The sequence below is a fragment of the Gekko japonicus genome, unplaced genomic scaffold, assembly GCF_001447785.1.
Source record: "Gekko japonicus isolate JY-2015 unplaced genomic scaffold, Gekko_japonicus_V1.1 scaffold1763, whole genome shotgun sequence".
Classification (NCBI taxonomy): Eukaryota; Metazoa; Chordata; class Lepidosauria; order Squamata; family Gekkonidae; genus Gekko; species Gekko japonicus.
Window position 1 is genome coordinate 189,915 of NW_015167588.1, and position 12,661 is coordinate 202,575.

At 39.6% G+C, this 12,661-nt stretch overlaps 1 protein-coding gene across 1 annotated transcript in view; it reads left to right on the plus strand.

Annotated features, from left to right (window-relative positions):
* Positions 1 to 11,215, plus strand: part of METTL4 (methyltransferase like 4) — a 30,858-nt gene extending 19,643 nt beyond the window's left edge. The window contains exon 10 of the mRNA XM_015413930.1: positions 10,237 to 11,215. Within this exon, the coding sequence (XP_015269416.1) occupies positions 10,237 to 10,382 (146 nt within the window). The 3' untranslated portion in view covers positions 10,383 to 11,215. The remainder of the gene's footprint in view (positions 1 to 10,236) is intronic.
* The last annotated feature ends 1,446 nt before the right edge of the window (positions 11,216 to 12,661 follow it).

Below are 12,661 nucleotides of genomic sequence, written 5' to 3' on the forward strand. Positions count from 1 at the left end.
CTGAATAAACCATAACTAGGTAAGAAAGATAACAGTTATTGTGGAGGTTTCTGGAAAATGGTAACTGCGTGTTCGGCACCTTCTAACTTCTTCTCCCCTATCCAAAATATCATAATGCCCCAATGTAAATAAAGACGAAGAAGAAGAGTTGGTTTTTATACCCTGCTTTTCTCTACCTTAAGGAGTCTCAGAGCGGCTTACAATCTCCTTTGCTTCCTCTCTTCACAACAGGCACCTTGTGAAGTGGGGGGGCTGAGAGCGTTCAGAGAGAACTGTGATTGGCCCAAGGTCTCCCAGCAGGCTTCATGTAGAAGAGTAGGGAATCAAGCCTGATTGTCAGATTACAGGCACCTTGTGAAGTGGGGGGGCTGAGAGCGTTCAGAGAGAACTGTGACTGGCCCAAGGTCTCCCAGCAGGCTTCATGTAGAAGAGTGGGGAATCAAGCCTGATTCTCAGATTACAGGCACCTTGTGAAGTGGGAAGGCTGAGAGCGTTCAGAGAGAACTGTGACTGGCCCAAGGTCTCCCAGCAGGCTTCATGTAGAAGAGTGGGGAATCAAGCCTGATTCTCAGATTACAGGCCACGGCTCCTAGTGACTACACCACACTGGCTCTCATACGTATACATGTAAAAGATGTGTATAGAATTAGAAAAAGGTATGAGCAAAACAAATGCAACAAATAATCAGGGTTAAAGAGTGCCTCCTGCATATAGAATTGCTTTTTTTCAATCATTTTAAAACATTTTTAAAGGTGTGTGCTCTTTTAAACAGAGTGGGGTGCTGTAGTTGACTAATTCCTTCACTGAGCAAGGGGACTGGAGTAGGTGACCTCTAGGATCCCTTCTAACTCAGTGTCAAGAAACTGGCCTCCTTTAAGAGAGCTTTTCTGCCCAAGTGTTAGTTTTCTTGACTATAGAAGTCATCACCCCCACCTGCCGGCTTGTTATCAGAATTGTTACTTAAGCTGGCAAAAATGATTAACTTGCAGCAGCTGAGAACTGTTATCTAAAGTGGTTGACAGCTTGCAATTTAAAGATCTATCCTGGTAGCAGCCAGTGTTCCCTCTATGCTGAATTAGTGTCAGCTAGCTCAGAGTTTTTTATCCTCTGGCTCACACATTTTTGTCTTAGCTCAGGAAGGATGGCTCTAGAGCAAACTAATTTATGCAGTAGCCAAATTGCTTGCACACAGCTTTAATGCCAGTAGCTCACAAAGTAGAATTTTTGCTCACAAGACTCCACAGCTTAGAGGAAGCATTGGTAAAAGCTTTCTGTTGGCGAAATGGCTTTCCTTTCTGCACTGAGAACTTGAGCCCCACCAGAAAAAAAAAATGTCCCACAAGCCACAAGGTCTTGGCTACGGGCCTGCATAGGATGTGAAGTAATGAGTGGCAGAAGATTTGCAATTGGGAACTCTTCTGCTTTTTTTCTTTCTCCACAATGAGGAACCAAAATGGCATATGTCATTCTTCCATCCTCCCTTTTAGCCTCACAACAGCCCTGTGAGGTACGTTAGGCTGAGTTTGTGTGACTGGCCCAAGGTCACCCAGCAGTCTTCCATGACAGAGTGGGGATTTGAATCTAGTTCTCTCAGATCCTAGTCCAACACTAGCCACTATACCACACTGTTTCTTTGCCATTGAAACTAGCCATGGGAATGAAACAGATCACAGTCAAGGCTTTGAGAAGACAGAGTTTACACTTTCCCTGTACTGTCCTTTGTGACCTTTCCCTCAGCTGGTATTTGCCCTGTATAGGAGAAATATATGGATACTTGGCTGACATTTGCCCTGCAGGGAAAAACAAGTGTCTGTGCTTTTCTTCCACTCGGGGCAAACATTAGATGGGGAGGTGAACTGATTTTAAACTGGTGGAAATGGGACTGCAGACAGGATTAACACAGAGCATGCCATGGTCTTCTATTTCTGCTGCCTGTTCCCTCCCCTTAAAAAAAAAAGCAGGAAATCCTGATCAGCCTTGTCCTGTGTTGTATCTGTTTTGACACTGAATATAACTAGGATACGTGAGTCTTTAGCTTTAAAAGGCATGCTATTTGAAGTGCTAATTAAAAGAAATAGTTTTGTTTTGCCTAAAGGAAAAAACTGAACTTTGCTTACAAGGAGTAAAGAAGCTAGAAAGTACACAAAACTAAACAGAACCAGTAAGAATTAGCATGTATCTTGGGAAGAAATCACCTGGAAAATTTTTGCAGTCATGTGTTTTGGCTAGAAAAACAAGTCTGATTCAGCCATACTGCAGCTATTATGATTTATCTTTTCTTCCAGAACAATTAGAGATTTGCCACTGAGACAGAAATTTGGGTAGAAGAAAGCCATCTCTGGAGGGTCACGTAGGGCAATACAGTCAAATTCAGGGAACTGAACTTCAGACTAAACATAAGAACATAAGAGAAGCCAATGTTGGATCAGGCCAATAGCCCATCCAGTCCAACACTCTGTCACACAGTGGCCAAAAATACCAGGTGCCATCAGGAGGTCCAGCAATGGGGCCAGGACACTAGAAGCCCTCCCACTGTTGACCCCCCCAAACACCAAGAAGACAGAGCATCACTTGGCCCAGAGTCCCTATCTATACCTTGTGGCTAATAGCTAAAGCGTGTTGGTGTATTTTAATATTAAATCCTTGTCATTTGCTGAAGAAGGAAAAATGTGTAAGAGTGGGGAAAAATAGTTCTCTAGATTTGCCAGTAGAGGGAAGTGGTCCCAAGTGCCTCACATATTTTGGAGAGTATGAAAAAGGGCTGGAAGTTGGAATGAAGCACAGGAAATCCTGGTAGCCCACACATATCAATGTTTTGTTTAAGGAACATAGACGTGCTGGCATACCACTATTTATTGATACTGTCTAGCACTTTTTTTGTGTCAGGGTAGTAGGGCAGTGATGTAGCCGCTTAATGACTGATTATAACAGTTTGTTTTTCTGAAAGGAGTGGAGTTTGCAAATTAAAGTAGGCCATCAAAAAGACTCATTTTATTTCCTGCAGTACATTAACCATGAAATCATTATTCGAGGAATTTCTAATAATACATGTTCTTTGATTAATGCTGGAATGACTGATGTCTGCATTTGGATGTATTTTTAAACTATTTTATGCAAATATGGAAAATGAAATTATATCCAGTTCACATTAAAGCAGGGTCCCCCCGCCCTTTCTGGTTCTACTTCTTCTAGAGAAACAAAACAGAAATTCAGCAAGTAAGTAAACAGCATGAGGGGCAATTCTTCACTTGCGTGATTACACTGACTTTTGTAGACGTAATTGGGGAACTTTGCTGATTTTCATTGCTTACTAATGATTCTCTGAGGTAGCCTGTCCTGTTAAGGAGTAGACTTATTGATGACCTAGCCTTTTCATGGCACTGTGGAAATGGCTTAGGCATGCTGGCATTTGCTTAGCCCTTTCCTCTAAGCTAGTTTTGACTCAGCCACTGCTGCATATCATCAGGTGATTTAAGTTGAAACAGCCATACAGTACTATGGAATAGGAAGTTTGGAGCAGAATGCTGCCTGTCCTGTCTCCCACCCCACAATCCTTTTTTAGAGATGTTGTCTCCATCCTTGACTTTGGGTTTACTAAGGCTCTGCCTGTGGAGTTGAGTATGAATCCTGGTCTCTCTTTTTAAATTTTCTTTTTATTGTTATGTTCCAAACACAGCAAACAGTTACAGGTTTCATAAATTGAAAGAAAATCATTACATTAAACACTTTTTCTTTCGTTATCACAGGCAGTCCAAACCCATTGTTTTGGCAAATCACAATAATCTGAACATTGATATTTCTTTTACTACGGGCATGGAAAGATTATTACTCTATCTACTTTCTTCTTGAGGTTTTTCTCCCTGCATAGCTATAAACACTGTCATTTCACATATCTTTTAATGTTTAAACTATTGTGAACCATTAAACTTAAACTAGTATGTTCAAATATCCATTCCACTTACATCTAGTTTGTATATATAAACTACAAGCAAAGTAAGTTGGTGTTCAGGTTACACTTTATCTTGTTTCTTGAAATAGTCCTCAAGAAGAGCTTCCCTCCTCAGGGTTCGTGTTCACCGAAAGAGTCTCTGCCGTCTCCCACGGTTCTTCCTGCCGTACAAATGCTGTGGACTCTCCCATTAGGAGGGTTGGGGGGGGGGGGGGGACCCCTGGAAACGACCATTCTTGAAGCTCGTTATATATCTTTAAGTCTGTTGAAATAATTAAAGTTATGATAATTTCTCCAGTCTTATTTCAAAGCCCTTTGTTGTGTCTCTTTAGTTTCTTCCTGGTTTAGTTTTCATTCCTGTTGAGCCTCTTCTATTTCCTAGTCTCTTGACTCCAAAAACTTTTATTCTGTTTGTTAAATCACAGCGCCTGTTTGCTAAAAGTAAAATAAAAATAAAAATGGGGGTCCAGTCTGTCATGTGCTGCTGTTGTGAAAATTCTACCAACATTGGTTCAGTTCGTGGTCCTGGTTATAACCCTTTAAAGCCCTTCACAGCCTGGGACCCACAAATTTAAAGGATCACCCTTCCCCTTTGTCCCCGTAGGTCAGCTATACACTTCAGCTTGCCAACTTCTGGGTTTTCCCTCACTGAAGGTAGCCCACCTAGCATCAACTATGACCTGTGCTTTCTTTTTGGTCGTTCCCACTTTTTGGAATGGACTTCCCAAGGAGGTGGGAGGGGCAACACCTTTGGAAACTTTCAGGACTTTCTATAAGTCTGTTTTATTTGCCAGAGCTTTTAATGGAGTGAATTGTGGTTTTATTATTGTTTGGATGTTTTAATTAGATATTTTAAGCTACTCGAGCTGTGGAAAAAAGCAAGGTATAAATGTTTTAATAAATAAGTGGAGTCTGCAGGGTTTGAAGAACGGCTTCTTTAGTAATGGATTTTGCCAGTGTATGTTATCCACATACTTTGATTTCTCCATGGATAGGACAGTGAAAATCAAAGTTTCTTTCTCTTAATTCTATTGTTCAACTTATATTAATGTATTTGAATTTTTACCATTGTAAGAGAAAAACCCAATTTTCTGAAAAATTGTCTTTTAGACATATTCCTTAAGAGAGAATTATTTTAAATTCTTTATCTGTCCATTGCAAATTTCCCCTGACCTGGATAGCCCGGGCTAGCCCAATCGGAAGCTAAGCAGGATTGGTCTTGGTTCGTATTTAGATGGAAGACCACCAAGAAATACCAGGGTCGTGATGTGGAGGCAGGCAATGGCAAACCACCTCTGAACATCTTTTGCCTTGACAACCCTACAGGGTTCGCCATAAGTCAGCTGTGATTTGATGGCATTTTCCGCTGCCACCACTATAGTAAATTAAAGCTGAAGTATTTTAAAAAGAATAATGTATTGTTCCTTGATCATTGAGCAATCTCGTATATAAATATCTGATGCTTTAGCCTTTTATACAGACAATTTTTCCCTAAGCTCCTGCCCAATTAATACCTTGGCATCCGCCACTAGGCATATATTCTGGAACTTATTAAGACTGTAAGATATTAATAGCAAATGTTATTCCTTTGAATAGGAAATGTTTATATTTTGGAATAAAATTAATGCATTAAGTTTGTATGCCGATTTTAAATGTATTGTTAATTTAATTGCTATGATTTATAAGTAGACTTCTCCCAGCTGTGAAAGCTATGGGCCAATCCATAGAAATATTTGATAAATGTTCTGAATCAGTGATTCTCAGTGACTTGGGAGCTCCCTGTGGCTCTTCTGAGCAGCATTCTCCAGTGTGGCATTCTAGAAATGCCTCACCCTCCTTAAGAAACAAGGGGAAAATGGTAACTTTAATTCGTGTCCCAGGATAAGGGAATAAGGATGTTCAGAAAAGAGTCTTGAGAGCATTTACACATGTAGCACCCAGCATTTGCTGAGCTTTTTTCAGTTACAATATTTCAGAGCAGTTTTCAGCCAAACTTTGAACATTCTTGAGGTGATTCTTTAGCTTTTCCACAATTTGAGGAATCCCACAGTCTAAGTGTGAGCTCCTCCAAGAAACACCAGAGTTTTAGTCAATTTTTCCCAGAAGTGAGGGACTGAAACAGGTACAGTCTCATCCCAAAGTATTCACTGAATTGGGCTGCTTTTTTCCAAAAGCTAGGCTCTGAGATAACAGTCTCCTGAGAAAGGATTCCTTCAATCTCACTGTCTGGAGGCTCATGACCTATCTGACTCAAACGGACAGTTTTACAGATTTTCTTCTCCACTCCCTCTCCCATCAGGCTCCTGAAGCATTCTAGATTGGCCTAGATAGGCTGTTAGCCTCTCTATGCACACACACATACACACTGAACAGGCATACAGGGGTTTGGTAGTTAACAGAAAGGGTCAGGAGTGGACCTTTACCCATCCATCATACACGCACCTTGGTAATCTCACTCTCACCTGAGTTACTGTGCCTCATGCCTGGGAGAGAACAAGAAGGCAGAGATGAAAGCTCTGCATATATGTACCTTCCACCCCGTATGTTCTTCAGTGGGAGTGCACTAAAAAAGAATGGTTGTCAGACTTTCCATATCCTTTTTATAAAGGCATGAAAGAAATAAAGAATCTTACCAAATTATTTCTATGTTTGTGTGTCCTTACATGGGAGTGCAAATTGAGCTTGGTCTTTCACAAGATCAGACCATTATGCTCAATTAATTAATAACCCTACCATTTCCTTATACAGAACAAAGTTTGAATCCAGTGGCACCTTTAAGACCAACAAAGTCTGAATTTGAACTTTGTTCTTAAGACCAATATGGCTACCCACCTGAATCTATTTCCTTATTCAGTCCTCGTCCCTAATGTGGAACAGAATTCCCCTTTCACCCATAAACTTGCATTGAAATGGTAGGGAATTAATCCGTCTTTACCCCACTGTTTAAACACTCTGAGGGTGAATGTATCAAACAGCAGCTAAACATTATATTGCACTGGAGAAAATTCATCATTAATGTGAAACCTGAAAAGCTTGTGAAGTCTTGAGATTTGCTTTCAGAAAGCACATTTGTACTCAGTCAGCATTGTAATCTGTTATCTCTTCCTTGCTTTCAACCCATAGCATTTGCTCATTAACATTCACCAGAGCACCAAATTACACAGCACACTGGTATCCTTGTGGGTGGCATGTTCTCACCCTCTCGAAGAAGAGAATTTGAATTTGTGTGCTCACACTCTCTGTGTACAGCCAGCTTAGTACTGCCTTATGTCAAACCAGGGGTAGCGGTAAGCTACCTGCAAGTGCAACTTGGCTTCTCTTTTCCTCTGACACCCCCCCCCCCAAGGCTACCAGCCCGTTAAGGTTCGACAAGACAGGAGTGAGCACTCTGTCATGACTGTGTGAGGAAGCAGAAGCAACAGGCAAGCAAAGTAGAGTGTGGGTCTCTGTTCACTGAAATTACTGTTTTCAAGGCTCTTCTAAACCTGCTTAAGGCTTGGGTAAATGTTAAATTTTATTAAATTGTCTTGTGTTCCTTCTGAAGAGATTCCCTCTTTTGGTGTAAAAAAGGTTACCAACAGTGGTGTTTTATATGAGGAAGAAAACTTTATCAATTTGTTTCTGTGTAGGGATGAAAATGGCAATAGAGGAGATTTAACTATTTCTGGTTTTGCAGGTAAACCTAGAGAAGCAGGAGAAGGGAGAAGCAGGGAGCGGGGGGGGGGGGGGGGAAAAAAAAATAAGATGCTTATGAGGTAAAGTTGCCAGTCATGACAGCTTTTCATTGCTCTTGTTTTAGTGAAAGGTATATTTTAACATATAACATGGGAACTTTTCAAATCTCCATCAGTCGGTACATTTTTAATCCCCCTGGGTAAGCCTGATATTAGCTTGTTGTTCCACACACACATTCAGAATTTTTATATATGACTATTATGTACGTTTCTTACTGTTGATACATTTCTGAAACTAATACAGCAAGAGGTAGGCAGTGTGATCAGAAGAGAGGGCCATGTTTACAATCTTGGGGTTGCCCCCAATGTACACATTAATAACTGAACATTAATTTGTATGTTGTGAACAGTTGGTGACATGCTGATTTTATAGCAAAAACAGAATCACTTTGCAATAGTTGGACTGTAATGTAAAAAAGGAAGGACTCTCAGCACTAAACCTACTCTTGAAAATTCTTAATATATGTACTTAAAAATAATTGAGTTATATCCAAAGCTGGCCTGTTCACAGAGCAATCTTCTGTTCAAGAAACAGAATTGAATCTTCTGTTTATCTTTTTTAATGCGTAGCTTTGTGATCCAACTCAATGAGTAGTAAAAAAAATCTAGTAATCTTTCGCAATATTTTTATTTCCTTGTTTGCGAGTTACTATACATTTTATCATCATGTTTTCAGCATATCTGTGCCTTCACGAAGCCTACAAGGCAGTATTAACCAACTTCTGATCAGTGAAATGTATGTAGCCATGTTTCTATCCCATCTTCTGCCATAAGAAAAACAAAGCTGTGCATGATACTCATCTCCCGATTTTGATATGTTAGCATCACCAGTTGAGTGCTTCCTGTAGCTGTAATGGGTTAGTGTTCACTGGAAGTCTTTTGAGACATAAAGACAAACCATGGTTTATCTACAGGAACTAGCCTTAGATATTCTTGCATGCTCCTCCATACTCCTTCCCCATCTCTTACAGACCATCATTTGTTATGATGTCTGAATTGAGTAAGAGAAGTTTGATCTCTTGCTACAAACCACGTTTGTGCATCACTGTTTACTCCTGGTTTGTGGAAAGTGTGGAAGCTTCAGCCTGCAAGCCTGTGAGAGCAGAGGAAGGGGGGTATGCAAGGACTTCCAAGGCTCATTTCCTTAATGAGAAACCACAGTTTGGTGTCATTGAATGCAGCCCAGGTAGCTCATGATAAAGTGACACGGATGCTGAAGTCCTAATAGGGTTGAATCCTAACTATTGTTCTGATTGTGAGCCCTTGCCTTTTTCCTGGTTCATGCCTTTTTCCTGGTAGCTACTGAAATTCATCAGGTCTTCTTTTCCTAGCATGAAATGAAGGTTTAGAGGATGCTGTACCACCTGAATTCCTTCCTGCCATGAAGCTGCTAAAATTGCAGAGCAAAAATGGGGGTAGTACTAGGATAAGAGTTGGCTGTAAATCTAAATAAATATGTATATGACTCTGATCATGTTTGTAGATTCTACCTACATGGAGGCTCCATCATCAGAGGCAATAGCCCTTATTGGAGACAGGCAAAAGATGAGGGCTTACTGCCTTGTTATAGGATACCCTGAACAGATTGGCTGGCCACCACTGGAAACTTAGATAATCTGATCCAACAAAGCTGTTCTTGCATCCTTAACTGAATTAATAATGGTTCTCTCTGATGTGATGCTGAACAGAGCACTATGTGAACATGACCACTGAAGTCTTTTGTTTGTGTGCTGACCTAGGAGCCAGTGTGCAAATGTCTTCCATTGACAGCTTCAGTTTGCAGTCGTGTAGTGATGGCTAACAATTTTGGATGTTGCAAAATTTATCTTAACTGCATACAAATTACTGAGTAGACAATTAATTGCTTAACAACTAAATGCATCTTTTAAATCTTTCCAAAGAGACCAGAACGGTAGTCTTAGGAAAGAAAAAGTGGTCTGTAGCATGGACACTTAGACCATAATTTCCAAAGATTCTTGTAGGGAAGTCAGGGTAGCAAGACTGATTAAAGAACAGATATGCCCAAACCCCCAAGCAGCCCATGGATGGGAAATCTTTGATTCTAAGTATTGTTCTGGTAGTCAAAGAAACAAGTTGGCACCTGACATGTCTTGGTTTACCTCTTTTGACTTCTGTTTCTGTGGAAGTTTTCAATTCCAAGGAAGACTTTTTAAAACATACTTTACATATAACTGTCCCTGAATTTTTTAAAAGCTCAGTCAAGATGTTATAGCAACAATACTGAGAGCTCAAAGGTCATGTATGGAGGTGCTGAAATCCTCATTCCCTGTTTCCAAATGAATACCGATAAATCAAAATGACTGAAAGCTTTGACAGTATTGTTCATACTCTCAAGGTCGTTTATTTCATATGCGTTTCTGCCTACAAATAGTGGAGCTGGCTGATGAAATCCTTGAAATTAATTTGCTCTCTCCTTTTTTTAATGAAACATTCTTTTTTCTATCTCCCTACAGCTTAGGGGAAATTGATTTTTTTTTAAAAAACAAACCCTAGTTCTTCATTATCATCCTTATGGCTTTCCCCTTTCTGCAGAGATTCTGAAAGAATATACCAGACCAGATGTGGAGTGTTTGGAGCTATTTGCTCGGAATTTGCAGCCTGGATGGACCAGTTGGGGCAATGAAGTTATCAAATTTCAGCATATGGATTACTTCACTGAAGAGCAATATAAAAAGTGACCGGAGTCGGGTGGCTCTGGTGGCAGACTGATCATGGTTTTGCAATCAACCTGTGAAATTGGAGTTTGGACTACTATAAACATCCAGTCCTCAAAGGATTGTGCATGTCTGTTCGAGTTGGGCTCTAGGGATTTCTGTGAATTAGAAACTATCACACATAGATCTCCGTGCAAAGTAATTACAATGTGCATATACCTAAGTGGAAGAAGAGAGAGGGTAGATACATATGAGCTATCAGAGCATGTCCAGTACCATGTATTGCCCAACAGGTATGCATTTCTCATGTTGTAGAATACTAATTATACCCTAGTACAACAGTGTTGCACAATATATGAAGAACGTTTTTTCCATTTTGTAGCTGAATGTGGTTTTTCATTTGGAAACAAAGGCTTTATACATTATTATTGTTTCTAAGGCACCTGTTCTTGCTAGTGACTTTTTAAGGTTTTAAAAGTTAAAAGAAAGTCTGTCCAGCTAAAATTAACTATGGCCTTGTCACACTGAATGCAATAGGAGTAATTGTGATTGGCTTGTTCCATTTGCTTCACTGGGAGTTAACTGGGACCACTTTTGCTGGATTTGGACATTCTGTTATTTTAACATTTTTATCTCCCTGATACTTAGAGGACTTAAATTTCATTGAGTAAATATTCTTCTGTATGTTTGCTTAAAAAGATGTTCTGCAATGAATATGAGAATAATTAATGTATTAGGACGATGAACACATATGTTCTCTTGCTTTAAGGTTTGAAAAAAGTCACACGAATAACAATTACCATATGTTGGTATGCAAGATTTTATCAAAAGGGATGTCTTGAGAGAGGAAATCACTGTTATTTAAGATGGAGAAGAAATCTCTACAATAAATTAGATAAACTTTAGATTGTTCAGTGTGCTGTTAAATTTTTAAATAAGCCCTGGAAGTTTACAAATGGATTTTTTTGTACCTTTAATAATAAAAAATCAATTTCAGGAATATTTTTCTTGATCTATTATTTACATGTCTCTCAGTGTTTAGATGAATGTTTGGTTTGATTTGAAATGTTTTCTTATATGATCTCCAGGGACCATCAGAGCTAAAATAATTTCCTGTTTTTGTTGTTGTTGTTGTTTTAAAGATGCAGACTGAAATAGGAAGGAATTAATCTACCTAGGTTCGCTTTCACTTGCATGTAGGCAACCATTTCCTTTTTCCTTGTAGCAACCAGGGGACACACTATGCAGTTACTTTCCAGAAAGCTCTTCTAGATATTCCTATTGGAATTGTAGTCTCTTCTTTTCTTTTGAACACCTGCGGTATTGCAGACTGCTTTTGAGACTCCCTGAATAGCCATTCTCTACTTTGTAGTTGTGGAGTGAGTGGGATTGTGTCCTTAATGCTTTCTGAGCATGCCAATGTGTGTGTGTGTGGGGGGGGGGTGTTTGATTTTGTTTTTTACTAATCCAGATTATGGCACAAGGCTTTATAAGTGATTGAATTCCATTGTTCAATTATTTCATTCTGATTATGTCGCCTAAAGAACCCTTGCTTGTGGACCTGTGTTTATTTAGAAGTACGCTTCCTTGGTTCAGCAGGTCTTAACAGAGTATGCATAAGATTGCAACCTCAATCTACAACAGTTGATCCAGTAACAATTTTTTTTTCTTTAGTGCTGTATCCATTTCACAAAACATCACCTCTTTGAATTTCTGAGTGGTGTTTCCCATTCAGCATAGTTAACTGTCTCGATCCAACTCAGCTGAGAACCCCTTCCCCACAGAGCATTAGTATTTGACATCAGTTATATTGGGTTTTAGTAGTAGTATGAATTGGTTTGAGAGTATTATGTAGTAGTACCGTTTCCTCGAAAATAAGACCTACCCAAAAAATAAGCCCTATCAGGATTTCTATGCATTTGTGGTATAAGCCCTAGTGTGTCCTCTTGAGAAAAAATAAATATAAGACAGTGTCTTATTTTCGGGGAAACACGTATTATGAACTGTTCAAAGCGTTACTCTTCTCCTTTGAACCTCTTTTGCTCCTGAGGAGAGCAGAGGTTTCACTCTGTCTTAAAAAAAATGTATTGAACATATGTGAGAAAGCACTGAAAAGCTGAACATCCACTCCCCTTAATTTTTCACTCAAGCTGTCAACATGTTCTTTCCATGAATGAGCTGATGAAATGGAGAGTGAATTTAGAAGATAATATTAAGATGGACAGCAATGATATTAGACTTTGTTCCCAGCCAAGAGACCCCTTTTAATGGTGCCTTTTCTCCCCATCCATTGAATTGCTCAA